This window comes from Otolemur garnettii, unplaced genomic scaffold (genome assembly GCF_000181295.1).
Source record: "Otolemur garnettii isolate 467f Iridium unplaced genomic scaffold, OtoGar3 scaffold00029, whole genome shotgun sequence".
NCBI classification, from domain to species: domain Eukaryota; kingdom Metazoa; phylum Chordata; class Mammalia; order Primates; family Galagidae; genus Otolemur; species Otolemur garnettii.
The window spans coordinates 11,744,295-11,762,788 of record NW_003852424.1 but is presented as its reverse complement, the minus strand read 5'-3'; the positions used below and the strand labels follow the sequence as shown (position 1 = coordinate 11,762,788).

Below are 18,494 nucleotides of genomic sequence, written 5' to 3'. Positions count from 1 at the left end.
TGAGCGGGTGAGGATGCCCCTGGCTTATTAGCACAGGGATGTAAGGCACCTGCTCCCAACAGTCCTGAACACACACACCCTAAAACATACCTGCCCATTGGGCCTGCTTCTGCCAGTAGAAGAGAAGGTGCTTCCAGATGTCTGCCCATGCTTTATCTAGGAAATCCACAAACCCTTCCATCTTGAGGATCACTGTGTGGACAGGGCTTAATGTTTCTTCTCAACCCTCATCTCCCAAAGGGGCAGCAGAAGGATTCATCTGGTTGGTTTCTTTTGGTGATAGGGTCTATCTATTGACCCTTTTGTAGCAATAGGGTTCCCAGGGAAGAGGGTGACATCCTCCCCAATTATGGACCTCCATTCCTGCCATAGTTGGTGCCACCATTAGAAAGTTCACAGGGCTGCTTGTCATGCTGTGGTTTCTGCTGGTCAGAGCAGTTGTTGCCTGGGAGGATCCGTGTTCACATCAGGTTAATGTAGGAGGGGTCATCTCAGCCCTATCACACCTCAGAGCCCAGCGTTCAGCCATATGTGTGTCTGGGTCTTTGTGCCCAGAGTACCCAGCAGCCACATCATCCTTGTTTACTACCTCTGGGCCCCAGAGTCCAGGCTGTGAGAGGGCCAGTTGTGCAGCACAAAACTAATGGCTTTGTTTGGGTGCCTCGGATGAGAGACGGAGGGGGCAATGTCATGGAGCTTGATTTTGGGAAAGCATTTGATGCATCATCTCATAAAATCTTGCTCAACAAATTAATTCAGTGGTCAGGTAGTCTGGAAACTGGCCACTGACCCAAGCAAAAGTCAGAGATGGATGGTAGTGGATCTCTTAGGAGGAGGCATGGGGAGAAAGAAGGCTGCCATAGGGCACAGAGGCAGGATGGTGCTTAATTAAACTCTTGTCTGATGAGCAGGATGACCAGCTCATCAATAACTAATGACAGGTGAATACAGGTGAGTCACCAGCTAGAAGGCAGTGAGTTCTGAGTTCATATTGAAGCCCTGTGCCTTGATGTCTTCATTTACCCAGAACAGTGAGAATTCATAAATGCCTGTGAGGGCAGACAGGCCAGACAGGTGCCTGGCTGGTTTTGTGGTGTGTGTATATTTGCCTTACTTGTTTTTGTGTGAGTTTGTCTCTGGGTCCGGGGGCTTCTATCACGTGTCTGGCAAGTGCCGTGTGCAGCTGCACAGGCTGTGCACTTGCGCTCCTCCCTGGACTCGTGCAGTACAGTGTCCCTTTCTCTGTGCCATACACAGTGTGCACTGGGTTGTGTGTGTGTGTTTGGGCAGAGCACATAAGTGCTATAGTGGCTGCTCCATGTGAACGAAGAGCTGGGGGTCTTTCTTCCCCAGGTGGGACTTGGTGGGTAGGGAGGAGATGAAGCTGAGATGATACCCTTTTGAAAGCAGGAGCCCACCTCCCGGGTGTCCCAGGAGCCCTACCTCGTCTGGCTTGTAATAAGGAAATAATGTTCTTTCTTACTCTTTATTTGCCCAGAATGCCTGTTATTTTCTTTCTTTTAGAATCCAATTTTCTTTTGACATTTCTGCCTAATGTAGCAAAGTGTGACCTTTGTGAGAGGACATTGCTGGTAGCCCGCTCTCTGCCGGGGGCTCCCTGGAACTCCTGGCAGACCCCCTGCCTGCTCCTCCCTCGAAGATGGGCAGGGCCGTCCACTTCACCTGGACTGCTCCCATCTCCTGGCCTGCGCACTCCCACAAGCTGCTTTTGTATCTTACTGCAAGTTCCCCACAGCTCACTGTGTCTCGGTTTCTGGCTGCCTGTGGGAAGTTGCTGCTCGCTTCAGAACCGTGGGTTTTGTTCAAGAGGGTACTGGTGAGGGGAGCGAGCTAAAGGAGGATGCTGGGCTGGACATCTCTCCAGAGTGCTGCAGCTATTCTGTATGGCTTGGAAGTGTGGGGCTTGTCCAGCACTTGTCACCATGGACGCTACTGTGCATGAAAACAGAGCAAAACAGAAGATTTCTACCTAGATGAATCAAACATTCCGATCTACTAAAACATCATGAAGGCTAATGGCATGAGACTCCGAGAGTGGTACGGAAATCTATTGTCCTCAACCTAAGTTCTGAGGGCCTGGTGTAGTAGCTGGGGCAGAGTCAGTGACTCCCCAGGGGAGTGTGTCAGACACACATCTCCACCTCGGCTGCTGCAGGGAGCTCTGTCCAGGTGGCGTCCTCAAGTGGTCATATTGCAGTTCTTTCATTGCCCATCTCCTCTGGGTGTAGGAATGGTGGAAATAAAACTTACAGTTAGGAGTTTTGTGCAGCTGAGTGCTGTGGACGGCTTGGCGGGCTTTTGGTGAACACTGCCGACTCAGCAGAGCTCTCAGCCCTGCAGGAGGGGGCGGGTGAGAGTGGAGAGCTGCGGGGACTATCCCAGGGGTGGCTGTGGGCTTAAGGACACTAAAGGGGAAGAGTGCCGGGTGCAGGGAAGACGGTGGAGCAGTAAACTTGGGAGACACCCACCTGTGGTCCTGTCCTTTTTCTGCCTGCCCCCTGCACCCTCAGAGCAAGGCTGCCTCATCCGCATATTCCTGTCTCAGAGACCCAGCTAGGTCAGGCCAAGCCAGCTAACTCCAGGCAGGGCTGCATCCCATGAGAAGGATGAGGCCTATCCCTTAGGTTGTTCTTGTATTTGAATATCTGGTCTTGTTGTGCACTGGGTAGACTCTCGCCCTAGGTGATCTCACCAGCCGCAACTTCTCCCATGAGCTCCAGACCTATTTATTCAACCAGCTATTTGATTTCTCTCTGGATAGCCAGTTGGCATCTCAACTTCATAATTGTGAGGGAGACGCTTGATCCCACTACCTCAGTGTGACCTTCTGGCAGCTTTCCTCATCTTGCTAATGACATCCCCACTCACCTGATCATATAATTAATTCTCTTTCTCTCCTCTCCCAAATCCAATCCAGTAAGAAGTTCTGGCAACTCTACCTCCAATACCTATCTTGAATCCATCCACTTAATTGCCTCTACTCCCTTCTCTTGCTTGGAATACTGTAGCAGCCTCCCACTGGCCTGCCAACTTCCAGTCTTGATCTGTTTTTTAAAATGGTAATTAGATTATGTCACTTCCGTACAGAAAACCACGAGATGCTTTCCTGTCACTCTTTAAAATATAAAGCAAACTCTTCCCCATGGCCAGCGAGGTGGGTGTGGCAGGAGTCCCTCTGCCACTTATCCCAAGGCACTTCCAGCCCCCCCCCCCATCTCAGGACTTTGAACTTGCTACTTCCACTGCCCGGAACGCTGCTCCCTTGGTGCTCATTCTCATTCCGCTTGTCTCAGGTCCAGCGTTCCTTCTCAGAAGGCAGTTCCTTTGAGCCCTCCCCCCTCCTGCGTCAGTTATTTCCATCACTTTGGCTATCTTCTTCCTTCTGCTTATTCATTTGTAACTTAAATACATGTATAAGGTTCCAGAGGGAACTCACCTTCCCTCTCAATAGTCCACCCCCTCATTCCTCCATGTAAACATACCTATTTTTGACTTTTCATGAATATTTGCTATAGAAGTCATCTAAATATAGGTGCATGTATAAGAATGTGTGTGTGTGTAAATAAGAGTCTGTATTTGCATTTACTACCTACATGTTTAATAGACACAAGTGTACACATGCTTCTGTGTTTGAATAGATATTTACCTAAATGCATCAGCACTACCATCAGTTCCCATCAGTAGATGAGTACCTTGTTCCTGGGGTGCCACTTCAGTCCTAGCAGTGTCTAACTGCTGCCTTGAAGGGCTGTTATCGCATCCAAAGTTGTTGAGCCTGGCGAAGTAATAACCGTGGGCGTGTTTCTTCTTTTATTCAGAAGACTAATGGCTGCTCCTTTTCCCTGTACATCCTAATGAGAACAATTAAATAGCCATTAGGAAGAGAACAGACGCATGAACAAAAGGCTGATGTCTTGATCACTGATGGGCATGTTTGCCAGGGGAGACACTGGCTAAAAGGAATTGCAGGTGACCCTCAGAGGTTTTCGTCCAGCGTTCATTTTAACAATGCTTGTTGCCTTGTGTACCCCGAAAGCGCTCTGTCTTCCAGGAGAAGGATGGCTTTGTGAAAACTTGGTGAGCTTTTACTGTGAGGAAAGGCTATGGGAGAATGTCTGAGAGAGAGAATTTATTGTTTATTTGATTTGTAAAATCTCGCTCTTTGAAACACCTCAGAAGCCTCTCCAAACCCGATCTGTGGTCTCCACTATTAGCAGATGTATCATGAGCCTAACAGAATGAAGAAGAAGAAAACCAAAGCCAGGCTCCACCAGAATGACCAAGTTTGCTACCGAGGACATTGCTTATGCCAGATCTGTTTTTTAATTTCTTCTTTGTGTGTCAATCTTGCAGAAACCTGTCGAGTAACCGGCTCACCACACTCTCGTGGCAGCTCTTCCAGACGCTGAGTCTTCGGGAATTGTAAGTTCGGTTTTGAAGACTGTCCAGGTACTGAAGTGGTCGTAGTAGGTGGGTGCAGAGAGGTGTCAGCAGTGGAGCTATTTGAAGGCTGGGCACACCTCTTGAAGGGGCTACTTGGGTTGGATGACATAAAGCGTACCATGTTCAGTGAGGGCGATCCACCCCATTGCTTGATTTCTGATGCTCTTTCTGGGCATAGGCTATTTCAGAAAACAGGAATCTCATCTCTTTATCAGGATTTAGTTTTGTGACCTGTAGGTAATTAGTAATAATAATACTATTGATAACAATAAAGACTATCTGTCAATTTATTAAAAATAACATTCATGGCTCGGCACCTGTGGCTCAAGTGGCTAAGGCACCAGCTACATACACCTAAGATGGAGGGTTTGAATCCAGCCTGGGCCCGCCAAACAACAATGATGGCTGCAACCAAAAAATAGCCAGGCATTGTGGTGGGCACCTGTGATCCCAGCTACTTGGGAGGTGGAGGCAGGAGACTCGTTTGAGCCCAGGCGTTGGAGGTTGCTGTGAGCTGTGATGCCACAGCACTCAACCCAGGGGGACAGCTTGAGGCTCTGTCTCAAAAAAAAAAAAAAAATTAACATTCATGATCCATAACTTTATAGATTGTCAGGTTCTTTCATTTACATGTCTTTGGATTTACTATTGCAGTAGTCATAAGAGGTGGGTGTCATTCTTTGCATTTTATGGGTAAGAATCCTGAGCCCTAGGAAGGGTTGAGACTCAACCAGGATCTCATTGCTAGAGACTGGTAGAATCAGGACTTGAACCTAAGCCTTCTGACTTCAGATTGCTTGTCTTTTCACCACTAGTGATCTTCTCTCAGCTTACTTAGCTTAAGTAGAGCAATGCCAGAGTGGAGCCATATATTTATTCAATCTGCATGTGGATTGCTTAGCCTTGTTACAGTCCAAGGCTGATCAGTGTGCCCCTACCCCAGCCAGCCATTATACACAAACAAGTGTTGGCTGGATGAGTGAAAATTCGTGACTACTGCTGGAAAAAATAACTCATGTTGATGTGTGAGTCATTGGGGTCATCTCTGTGCATGAAGGACAGCATATTATGTTGTAAATATAAATCAAGGAATAAATTGCAAAGGAATTGAGGCACGGATGATGTTAGTGAGTCACACTGTCCATGTGTTTACTTTTACTTGGTAACTCAGTTACAAATTCACTGAATGCACATTGTTTTACTGTCTTTACCAAGAGGCAATCACTTGGACCTCTGATTATGCTGTTGGTTTTTCTCACTTGCCAGGGAGACCTATACCTCCTGGCAAGACCTGAGTTCATGAATGAGTCATAACCTTACCTTTTCAGACTCAGTTGTTCAGGAAGGGGAATATTTGCATCCAATGTTCAATAGCCTATTACTCCATGACAGACCTGTATACCATAAGTGGAAAAGATCCTAGAGGTAAATGAACATGACCACTATAATTTACTACTAGCACTGATTTCTGAGTTCTTCCTCTGTGCCAGGCACTATGCCAAGCAATCTATTAAGTTATATATGTCATTTAGTTTAATCCTTACAACAATTCAATAAGGTAGAACTTATTACTGTCATTTCACATTCAAGGACATTGAGGCACTTAGCACATTTAAGTGTCCTCTTTAAGGTCACTCATTAAATAAGTGGTAGTATGTTGAATCAAAACCTTGGCCATTATGCTCAACTGGTTTCCAACTTTTTCCATCTGTTTCCAAGGCAAGATTATTCTACAATAAATTTCAAAAAGTACATGATTGTGGTTCTTTCTATGTTACCCTAGAATTGCTTAGGGGCTTTGGGGGCTTTCTTTCATGGGAGTCTTGCATCTCATGCTCTTGGCACGCTTGCCCCTTCATCTGTGAGAGGCCAGGGGCAGCGTCTCTCCAGGGAACATCTGGGGTCTGCCGTTGGCTGAATTATTGAGAAAACGTTCAGTGCTCTTTCTAAAAAAATCATTGGATGAGAAATCAATGGTGTGCTGCTGCCCTGGTGACCTGTTTCGTGGAGTTTTAGAAACAGTTGTTCCGTGGATATATATTTAAAGAAAATGTCAGATTTCTCCCAGAGGATCATGGGATCCTGCATTCATCTTTGCCCAGAATCAATACACCGGTGAGCTGCATGTGACTTATGGAGGAATGAAGACGCTCCCTCCAGTGTGAGTCAGTGTGTGAGCGCCACCATGTCTGTGGAGTATTTTATTTCTGTCATATTGTTAAATAAGAAAAAATTATATTGGAGAATAAAGAAACCCCCCTCTAAGGAGCAATTGCCCTGGTGGGGGTCTGTTTTTTGAGGAAGAATTGAATGTTGAGAGTGGAAAATTTATCTTTTGGCTGGAGGGGCTGTGTGTTGGCTCTTAACAGTGGCTATGATTAAAATCCAAACAATCCCAGTTCCTGGCAAATGGAAGAGGGGGTGGTATTTTCTTGTCCGACTTCCTGATTAGTCCACATGGCGCCATCTGCCATTAGCCATCTAGAGTGCCAGGGTCTGCCCCATGGAGCCTGTGGGCTGGGGTGTGGGGATGGATCACATATTTCCATGGGAGAAAGAATTTGGGCCTTGGAGGAGAAAGAGCTCAGTGTGCCGTGGCAGTCAGAAAAGCCACATGCCAGAAGTATGAGACTTTGTGTGACCCTCTGCAGGAATGAAGAGGCAACCGAGGGTGTTGAGGGATTCCTTAGCACGTTGCATCCGGTCACTGAGACTCTCTGCTATGCCCCCAGCCAGCCCCTCTCCTATTTATATGACCTTAGATTTATTATTTCAAGAGTCATAAGAGGTAGGTGTCATTATTCTCTTCTGCATTTTATGTGTAAGAATCCTGAGCCCTAGAAAGGCATTTGGGACTCAAACAAGACCTCCCACTAGAAGATCTCTAATATAAGAACTGGTGGTGTTGAGACTCCCCATTGGAAAAACTGAGTGTATATGACTTTTCCAGAAGGATAGAAGGAGAAAGAGGAGGCATATATTGAGCACCTTATATGTAAGAGGTCATGTCTCATCCTTGGAACAATCCCACAAGAGAGGTATCAATATAATCAATTTTACAAAGGAAGGATTTGAGGCTTGGCCAACTCAAACAACTAGCCCTAGCTCACGTGACTGGTAAGTGGTAAATCTGGGAATTTGTACCACTGGTAAATGGTAAATCTGGGATTTTTAGTGTTATTGCCATCCAGGTCCATTCTTTCCAATGACCACGCTTTCTCCCTTACCCAGCTCAGCAGCACATCCCATATGCTCAAGTGTCTCCTTCCAGAAACCACTCTCAAGGTGGCAGCTCCCCCGAGCAGAGTCACAGGAGAAAAACAAGATACCATCTCAGAGTCCTTGCCCTGTGCCAAGACCCTTGCTTTATGTTCTCTCATTTACTTTTGTGAGATGTGGGGTGATGGTCCCGGTCAGGCACCCAGCCCACAGCCTCCTGCTGGTCCAGGGATGTGCCTTTCACAGAGCAAGCTGGAAGCACCTCTCCTGGTTTGCTTTAGAGTTGCCAGCACTGTTTCAAGGGCACAAGTTTGAAGAAACTGGACTTGGCCTTGCCCAGTACTCTCAGAAGTTTCTGGATATGGCAAGATGGTGTTTTTTCCTTCCAGAGAAGACTGGAACTGTCTGTCCAAAATCAGAGCAAGAATCAGAACGATTGTCTTAGAGATAAAGAATACATTGGGGGAAAAGAAGCTTGGCTTCTGAATCTCATGATATAATTTGGGCAATGAGAAGAGGCACCAGAGGATATAAACCCACAGCACAGAAACCCTCCAGAAATACCCCGAGGACCGTGAGCGTATCTCAAGCAGGCTTGTCTTGATACCCTGCACGTGCTGAGCAGACATGATTAAAATAGATTGGAATATTTCATTTTCTTAAAGCAAAGTGGTAATTACCTCTGGTATAATTTACAGATTTAATCGACTTGGTAAAATATTAACTCAGTGTCAAGGATGGGTTTGGACTGGTTCTGGCACTTTTCTTCTTCCAGCCTTGGCTGTGACCATTTACCACAGGTCTCGGGGAGAAGTTGCCAAACAACAATAATATTGTTAATAATAGTACTATTCGAATGACCCTTTCTAGCCTGTTTACAGCCGCCTTTAATTCCTAAAGCATGTTAATGTATATTATTGCCAATCCTCATAATAAGTTGTGAAGAAGGAGGTGAGCACAATTATCTCTATTTTATGAATGTTAAAATAGAGCCTTAGAGAATTAAGTCACTTGTATTAGTTCCCTGGGAGTACTTTAACCAAAAAACAACAGAAAATCGTTGTCTCATTGTTCTGGAGGCCAGAAGTTTACAATCAGACTGTCTGCAGGGCCTCCTTTTCTTCAAAGGCCTCTGGTGGCTCCTAGTTTTCCTTGGCTTCTGGCAGCATCCCTGCAATCTCTCCTCCTTCTCACATAGCTGTATTCATCCCCCTTTCCTTCCTAAGGACAGCAGTCTTTGGATTGAAGGCTCATCTGAAATCCAGAATGGTCTCATCCCTTGATTCTTAACTTCGTAACATCTGCCAAGACTCTATTTCCCAGTAAGGTTGAATGCACAGAGACTGAGGCCTAGCACTTGGACTTATCTTTGTGGAGGACACAGGTTAACCCACTGTATTTGTTCAAGGTGACATAGCTGGCTCAACTCAGATCTTTGCTTTGTGCTCTTCCTACCTTTCGCCTGTTGTTATTTGAAGGAGGCCTGGCCCATGACATCAAGGATACTCTTTTTGATCTGGACCCCGTCTCCATTTTCCTCGGCCTGGCCCCAGGATTGCCACTGGCAGTGCTGATGTTGGAGAGGGGAGTAGAAAAGGGCCAGAGTGATGGCTGGAGGGAATGGATGTTTTTAAAACATCCAGTCTCTGCTTTGGCTATGCTGCAAAGTGCCTGTTTGTAGAGCTCAGATGGGGCTGAGTTAATCTGTGGGGAGCCTCCAGGGCCCTGTGATTAGGCCCCAGGCCACCCTGGGGCAAGGGCTGGGTGTTGGTAAACTGTGCCCTGTAGCGGCTGCCACTGTATTATTCATGGGGCCACCTGCATTATTAACGAAGCATGGAAAGCCATGATTTAGGTTCTTGGAGTCCCTTCCACCGCAGTTTAAGGCTCCTGTGCTGTAGACCTGGTTGGATGGGAGAAGGGACACAGGAGAGACAGCATCATTCCGACCTAGCACCTGCCTGTCTTTGCACCTCACCCAACCCACTGTTCCAACCCTCCATTGTCGGGATATAAAGATGATTGTGGCTTTGCTTAGCAGGCTGTCCAGGCTGCTGTGGTTTTCAGACTCCAAATGCTTTTCTGCTACGTGTGTCTGTGTGTCATGTTCTTTAGGAGGAAAGTCAAGAGGGATGGGAGAAAAAAACTGAAGGCTCTTTTTGCAGTTTCCTGGAGACTCCAGATTGCAGCAAAGGACCAGGTCTCAAGGTGCCTCCCTTTCGCTGCATTAGGTCCTGTAAGCAGGGCCCTGGAGGGACAGGATGGAAGGGAAATGAAAAACCATCCTGTGCCTGGCAGCATCCTCAGCTCATCCCAGACGTCTCTCCTAATTCTCCTGCCAGCCTGAGGCCACTTGGCACTGTCTGCCTTGAGGGGGGGGTGGCTGAGTTACTGGGATGTGCACGGAGACAGGACTGCATAAAGGGCTGTGCGGCTTGTGGCGATCCAGCCGAACCCTGGCTTGTCTAGTCTTTTCCACCCAGGTGGATAATTTGTATTTTTACACCTACTTAATAATGAATGACTGCATCTTGTCAAATGAGCAGCTGGGAAAACCCAGGCTGACCTGTTTCAGTTTGCATCTATTCAGGCATCTTGACCCTGAGCGTCACTCCGGCAGGGCTGCCGGGCTAGTCCTTGTTGCCCCTACAGTGTGAGTTCAAACCTCCCCACCCCTCAGGCCTCCCTCTCCCACAAAGGCCAGACAGCTCATCTGACCTGTGCTTTGCTAAGAGCCCTCAGACATCCCCTGCCTTCCCCAGGCTTCCTCGTTTGTTGTGAGGGTAAATGAAGGGGTATGTGGTAAGGCATTCCGCCTGGTGTTGGCACCGTGGCATGTGCAGTGCTGATGGTACGATCCTCTCGTTGTCATTACTTCTTTCTCATTTCCTGTCTCCCTTTTCTCTTTTGTCAGTCTCATTTCCCAGCCACATGGGCATCTTGCCTTGACCATATCCTTCCCTTTCCTCTTCCAGAACCTGATCACTCCCTCCGCACCCCCGTCCCACTCCAAATGTATTTCATCTCTTCCTTTCCACTGAGTCCTTCTCTTCTGTTTCCAACCAAAGGCAATTCTCTCCGCCGTTGATTTCCTATCCCTTGGGGTTTAACACCTTGGGGTCATTTTTCACTCTTTCTTATTCTTCTACCACCATCAAAGCACCAAGCCTTGTCCACCTTGCGATGTTTGCCGGGTCTTCCTGCCCCTCTCCCTAAGTTTTAACCACCCCTGTTAACCAGGCAGGAGTTCTCAAATGGAGGTCCAGGGTTCCATAGGGAGCCCCAAGACCTTTTTGAGGAGGTTATAAGTCTGTTTTCATAATAACACTGAGCACTATTTGCCCTTCTCACTCTCATTCTCTCTTGAGTGTACAGTGGACTTTTCTGGAAGCCATATGACATGGGCTCTAATGACGTTGCTCTAATGACTAGTGGACTGCATGCTTAATGTGTTTTAAATCTTTCTTAGTTTTAATTTCTGATATGGTAACTAGTCATAGATACAACCTATATAAACAAGAGCTCTTCGAGGTCCTCAGTAACTTTTTTAAAGAGTGAAAAGGAGTTCTGAGAACAGAAGTTTAAGAACACTGACCTAGAGACCCTACCATCTCCATGGTGCCTGTCCTTGAGGTAGACAAGATGCTCTTTTGGGGTGAATGAGCTGCATCTCCAGGGCCCTGGGGCTAGATAAAGGTATGCAGACTGGATCACATTCCCTGCCTGTCCCTTTGGCTGGGTACTCTGAGAAGTGCACAAACTGCGCAGCTGTCCATGGTGACCCGGTGTCTGGAAGCCCTCCTAGCTGCTGCCCTGTCTTCAGCTCCCTTTTTCTCCAGTCTACTCTGTATGGTATTGTTGGGTTGCTGTTTGTACTGAGCTTCTCTGTCCACACTGTTCCCTTTTCTGAGGGCCTTGGTGGTTTCCCATTGCCTCCTGGAGGAATTCCCAACTTGCTGATAGCAAAGTGAAAGTCCTCCACTGCCTGGCTTCCACTCACCCGTCCAGCTTTATTTCCCAGTGCTCCTTGACACAAACTCTCTGCCCTCTAAGCCTTTCTGTCCTGTGTTCACACTTTGGTTTACAACATTCCCTTGCCCTTGGTACTTCCCTGTGGGTCTTCCCCATAGTCTCTGACTGTGTGAGTTCCTAGAATCACGGCTCTGGTCTTGTTCCTCTGCTTCCCCTATTGCACCCAGCAATGCCTTGCATGTGACAGATGGGGGGGAGAGGGGATGGGCTTTGGAGTCCAGCAGAGATTTGCTCTGTGGAACACTAGCCAAGGGACCTTGAGCATGTGATCTAACTCCTCCAAACATCACACAAGGCCCCTCATCTGTAAGGGCACCATACTGGCCATTTCCTCGGGTTATTGCAAGAAGCAGATGCTCTGTGAAGGTTCGCTCCTCTCCCTTCGCCTTTGCTGGAAGAGCACCAGGTGCAGGGAGAATTCGTGGGCACTGTTAGGCTAAGGGGATGATACTAGGTTGGGGTACTCGGACATTCTGTCTGCAGTGTCCTGGAGTCTAGAAACACGAATCCTCTCTCTAGGGCACTTGCTGCCTCTTGAAAGCTAATTGACTCTGATGCATGTTTAACTATTTGGGGGTTTTCCAGTTGTTGAAGGTATCCCGGGTCTCAGTGTAGTGAGCCAAGTGCCCTTCCCTGTGGGCACCAACACATGCATCCCCTTGGTCCAGAGAGAGAATCTTGTTCTCCCGGGTGAGCCAGACATTCAGATTTATCCCATGCTCTTAGTGCCAAGAGTTTTGGATTGATTAATGCTGTTCATCGTTTCTTTAATAACCTCATTGACTTGCTTCAAATCACAAGGAAAATCAGTGAAGGAGGGCCTTGAAGGTGACTCTTTCTCCATCAGACATTCTTCTTCACCAGGCTGAGTGCTCCTGGAGTACAGGGACCATCTTACTCATCTCTGTAGCCACAGTACTCAGCCCATGCCAGATAAGGGGTAGGTGCTTATTAAGAATTTGTTGAATTCATGGAGGAATAAAGCTGGTCCCAGGATGGGCTTTGAGTATATCTTGGAAGCAGCTGACTACCTCCTCCTATCAGGGACAGTAGCACACACTCTGTTTCTCTGTCTCTGTTTCTCTTTCTCTCATTCAATAAGAATTTATATGCCAGGCTCAGTTCTTAGGTACTGGGGATATAGCAATGAGCTGAATAGGCAACGTCTCTAATCTTCATAGAGTTTATTCTTGATTTGGGGAGATGAATAAATAAACAAAGTAAAATAAATATTTAAAGTGATGTTGGTGGGGATACATTTTCGAAAGAAGAATATGTTATAGTGAGGCAATGGCTAGGCAGGGTTAGGGCAGGGGTTGGTGGCTTTTTAACAGGAGGCAATTAGAGAAGGCTATATGAGTCCTTAAGGAAGCGAGGGAGCCAGGCTTAGCCATATGCTGGGGGAGAGCTCAGCAGGCACAGGGGACAGGGCACCGCAAAGGTCCTGGGGAGAGGATGAGCCAGTCCTGCAGGTGAACTTGCAGATATCAAGGTCAGTGTGGCTGAACAGCAGTAGGGGGTGAGGTAGGAGATGAGGTCAGCGAGGTGATGGAGAATGGTGCAGATCAGATAGGGCTTTGATTTTGATTTGCAATGAGATATAATCCCCTGGAGCGTGTAGAGAAGAAGAGCATCCCCAAGTGATATGTTTAAAAGGGTTCCTTCACCAGGAGTCTTACGTGCAGTGGATTTCTTTCTTTCTTTTTTTTTGTTAATGAGCTTATTAGTTTTAAAACTAAAATATATGGACTTTTAAGTCTTTTTCTACTTCTTTCACAACCTTGCTAAGCCCCATCTCTCCTTAATCCCTGATGGACAGGTGGGGCCCCCCTTGGCCTCACAGCCCTGGGAGGGAGCTGGGCCTTCTTCGGTTCAGAGATTCCCTTCCTCTCTCTCCTCGCCCACAGGAGATTGGAACAGAACTTCTTCAACTGCAGCTGTGACATCCGCTGGATGCAGCTGTGGCAGGAGCAGGGGGAGGCCAGGCTGAACGCCCAGAACCTGTACTGCATCAGCGCCGACGGCTCGCAGCTCCCTCTCTTCCGCATGAACATCAGTCAGTGTGGTGAGTGTGTGGCTGCCCTCCCCCACCCGGCTCCAGGGGGCGTCATCCCTCAGACACCCGAGATGCTGCTGGGACTTGAGCAGCTTCCTTCCCACATGCCCTTCCAGCCCTGGTCTTGGAGGTCGGGTGCAGACTGACTCACCTTTCCCCTCCTCGTTCCTTTCTGTCTCTCTGTGAGCCGGCTGTAGGGAGGCTGGTATCAGGGAGGCAGGTGGGACTTAAAGGTGCTCCTTCCCACCAGACCAGCTTCTCTTTCTCTCTGAGTTACCTGTCAACCAGACCAGAATGGGGGGGGGGGTGTCTCAAAGCGTGGGTTCTGGACTTCCTGTGTCAGGAGCTCCCAGGTGCTTTCAGAAAAGTGGATTCCTGAGCCCAGCCCACAGACTTTTGAGATCAGAATATCTGGGGGGCGGGGTGTCCCAGAAATCTGAATTTATAGCAGATTCTCTGGGCATCTGGAACACAATAGTATTTTGAGAACTAGATTACAAAGTGGAATGATGCCATTGGGCTTTACTGCCAAATCCCATTCCTGGAGCAGGTGCCTTAGCCCTACCCTGCCATGCAGGAGGGTCCAGCTGTGTGGGCTTCATGTCTGAATTCTGATATCTCTGGGGAGGTGGTGTGAAGCCTCTGGGATTTGGGGAGGTCATCCAAGATCCCAAGCAGGTGGTCTTACAGCCATTATTGGGTAAGGTAAGAAGTGTCACTGTCGGCCCAGTGGACAGAGCTTCCTTTGGGTAGTAAGTGTTTGCCTGTCTTTTCACCTGCCTTGTCTGGCTCCCAGACCTTCCTGAGATCAGCGTGAGCCATGTCAACCTGACTGTACGAGAGGGTGACAATGCTGTCGTCACTTGCAATGGTTCTGGGTCGCCCCTGCCTGATGTGGACTGGATAGTCACTGGGCTACAGTCCATCAACACCCACCAGGTAGGCACCTAGGTGTGGGTCCTACCAGGGGTTGGGGAGTGATCACTTTTTATTCTTAAAGAAGGGGGGAATCGTGTGGCTCTGTCACAATAGGAGTATACAACATAGACATGTGTTCCATCCTACTGCGATATTTTCTAGCTAGTTTAATTTTATCAGTTACACTGTGCCTCAGTTTCCTAATATATCAAATGAGTGCAGTGCTGTGCTGACATCCACCTCATAGGGTTAATGCAATGGCAACCTGAACTACTGCCCGGGAAGGGTCCAGTACCCGGGAATGCGCTTTCACTGGGAAGACTCCGGGCCATGTGCTCAGCTACCCTTTGGGTTCCTAAAGGCGTTTTTTGGGTTACGTGGGGGAGCTGTCCTGGTAGAAACTGTTTGATTGTGTCTTTCCATTGGTGTTTTCAGACAAATCTGAACTGGACCAATGTCCATGCTATCAACTTGACGCTGGTGAATGTGACGAGTGAGGACAATGGCTTCACCCTGACATGCATTGCAGAGAATGTGGTGGGCATGAGCAATGCCAGCGTCGCCCTCACTGTCTACTGTGAGTGCACCCTTGTGGGGGATAGCTGAGTGCAGTGTGAGGCCAGTGAGGTGGGAGCCAGGGAGGGTCCGTGGTGTTGCTAGGGCTGAGCTAGAGAAGTGGGCTGGGCTTCCAGCAGCAGCAGGAGGAGCCTTACAGAGTGGGACTGAGAAGTAAGTCCTGGGGCAGTAAGCCCAGGACAGCTTCCCTGCCCCTTGGAGTTGGTTGAGTTGTGTTGGTGTGCCTCCAGCTCAGCAGCATCTCAGGGCACTCCTGAATTGGCCTTTTGTAAAGCCCCTGAAGGGTCCTGAGAGGGGACCCTCCAGCTAAGAGGACCCAGGAGGCTTGGATTATGACAGGGTCTCTTTCCCTTTGTTGGGGGGTGGTGGGCCTCTGCTCCCCTTAGCCTTTTCAGAACAGGTGGGGAAGAATCGGGATTCACATCCCAGGTGCTGGAGGGCTGCTCAGGGCATGGGGTGGGAGGCTTCAGCTGGCCTCTGTCCCGGCAGACCCCCCACGTGTGGTGAGCCTGGAGGAGCCGGAGCTGCGCCTGGAGCACTGCATCGAGTTCGTGGTGCGTGGCAACCCCCCGCCTACGCTGCACTGGCTGCACAACGGGCAGCCGCTGCGGGAGTCCAAGATAATCCATGTGGAGTACTACCAGGAGGGTGAGGTCTCCGAGGGCTGCCTGCTCTTCAACAAGCCCACGCACTACAACAATGGCAACTACACCCTCATTGCCAAAAACCCGCTGGGCACAGCCAACCAGACCATCAACGGCCACTTTCTCAAGGAGCCCTTTCCAGGTGAGGGTGGCATAGCTGGCCCCGTTTGTATGGGCTCTTCCTGGGAGCTTGGGGGACAGGCTGTGGCAGTTCATGAGGAGAAGTAGCATCAGCGCTCATACTGTTATCTCAGGTCACCAAATGTACATCCCTTGGGACATGTGCCACCACCGCCCGCATCTTGTGTAAACTGAGATAAAGTCTTTGTTTTCCTTGTAGTTGTCACAGTAAAAACCAAGACCCTTCAGGAAGACACAGTGGTACATATAAGAGCACATTGGGTCACAGTACAGACACTAGGGACCTTAGAGCTGGATAGTAATGGTGGGAAATTCTGGCCTGGCCGTTCACTTGTTGGGAGACTCTGGGGTTGATCATTTGCTTTTCTGAGACTTGACTTCTTCTCCTATGAAATGGGCCTGACTAGACTGATCTTTGGCTTTTGAATGAGTCAAGGCATATAGAGCACATGTCACAGGGATTGACACCTGGTGATGGCTCCATGATGTTCTGTTGCAAGGGACTTTAGAATCTATCCGGGTTCAAACCCACATTTGACAGACAGGTGGTCCACCTGAGCCTCAGTCTACTTGCTGATCAGGGGCAAGATGTGACTTGGGTCTAGGCCCCCAGGTCTGTGGCTCCATTCCTATCTTGTTCCATGACGAGCTATTGCCAAGTGGACTGGGGCTAATCATTCACATCATTGAAGAATTTTGCTTGATTGGAATTTTGGGAGGTGATTCTCAGTCTTGGTTAGGGCATTTCAAAGTTGGAGGAGAAACAAAAAGCACCAAAAGAATTGAGTGAAAGTAGTTGCAGCATCGTTTGGTGGGTTCCTCAGCTGTTTGTATCCATGAAGCCTTACGTATCTTTGTTGACCTTGGGGCTCTGTGCTGGGAATTGGTGGGTGACCTCTTGGCCTTTGATGGCTGGGAATCAGGGAAATTGATAATGGGAAGCATCAAGACTGATATGATACACACCTACAGACACATAGGCACTCAAAGGGAAGAGACAGTGAGAGCTAGAACTATGTAGCAGGTATTTGGGTAAAGGTGATTTCACAGCCTGCAGATGACCAGAGGGTGGTGGCTCTAGGAGGGCTTATTTATCTCAGTGCCACAGAACTCAAACCACAGGCTGCAAGAGCAGAACTGGAGAGGTGAGGCTGCGTGTGAAGCTGCATTCTTGCCATCGAGGCCTAGGAGATGATGGAGCCGTCTCTTTGGGGAGAGCTGAGGATGTGCTGATGTTTGAGACCGTACAGTCCCATGTAGTCTGACATTTCCGACATCATCCCCAGTGGGCCCAGGATGAGGGCTCAGGACTCTTCCCTTCCTGGGCCTTGCTGGGCTCTCTTTTGGCAGGTAGAAGACTTCTGGCCTGCACTGTAGAAGCAGTGGTGCTTCGATGCAGAGATACTTCACTCTGATGAGTTACAAAATCAGGCTAGGCTTTGTTGATATGAAGGGCAGAAGTGGCCCTTTGTTTCATCTGTGCCCACCCACTGATTAGAGAATGAACTCTGTTTTATTATTTATTATTTATTTAATTCTTTATTAAATCATAGCTGTGTACATTAATGCATTTATGAGGTGTAATATGCTGATTTGATATACAATGTGGAATGCTTACATCTAACTGATTAACATGACCATCTCCTCACTTTCTTACTTGTTGTCGTAAGACATTCATACTCTATTCTTAATAGATTAGTAATGTATCATTGCATTATGCACATAGGTAAGGTACCCCCAAATCCCTTCCATCCTCAGAAGGGGAGTCCACACTGCTCTGTGGGTGGGGATGTTGCCAAAGGGAAGCTGGAGGGAGGAGGCCACATCTTGGGCTCGTTCCACTATAAGACGTTTTTGAGAGTCTCAGGGCAGCAGCAGTGCCAGATGATATGGTGGACACAACTTCTCTGTCTCCTCTCTCTCTGAAGATACCACTTGTGCCCCCACAAGATGCAGCAGCCCCTTCGAACAGTGTCAGGATACCCTCCTTGCCTGGTCAGTTTTCAGCACCTCTTAGGCCCATGTTCTCAAAAGTGTGGTCCCTGGACCAGCAGCATTGGCATCTCCTGGGAATGTGTCAAATCTCAGATTCTCAAGCCCCACTCAGATCTACTGAATCAGAAACTCTGGGGTGGGGCCCAGCAGCTGTGTTTTGACAAATCCCCAGGTGACTGATACTCCCTCTTGGCAATCTGCTACCGGGGCATGTGGTGGGACTCTGACCCCAGAAGGAGAGAGGAGGATGTAGTCACAGAGAAGAGATCATTTCCTCAGGCTCATCTCTAGCAGGCTGGGGACCCCTGTGTAAAAGTTGCTTCTTTTATGAGCCTTTGTGTTAAAGGAATCAATGGATGATGAAAAGGCAGTGACAGGGAAAAGAGGGACCAGTCACATCAAATGACAAGACATCTAACCATTCCAGAGAGTCAGTTATCTGGGGGAGC

At 48.3% G+C, this 18,494-nt stretch overlaps 1 protein-coding gene across 5 annotated transcripts in view; it reads left to right on the top strand.

Annotated features, from left to right (window-relative positions):
- The window catches only part of NTRK3 (neurotrophic receptor tyrosine kinase 3), a 361,705-nt gene that overhangs the window by 98,770 nt on the left and 244,441 nt on the right, over positions 1–18,494 (top strand). For all 5 annotated transcript variants that reach the window (XM_003788654.2, XM_003788653.2, XM_003788652.2 and 2 more), the window contains exons 4-8: positions 4,375–4,443; positions 13,623–13,780; positions 14,568–14,710; positions 15,125–15,266; positions 15,755–16,051. In XM_003788654.2, the coding sequence (XP_003788702.1) occupies positions 4,375–4,443; positions 13,623–13,780; positions 14,568–14,710; positions 15,125–15,266; positions 15,755–16,051 (809 nt within the window). The remainder of the gene's footprint in view (positions 1–4,374; positions 4,444–13,622; positions 13,781–14,567; positions 14,711–15,124; positions 15,267–15,754; positions 16,052–18,494) is intronic.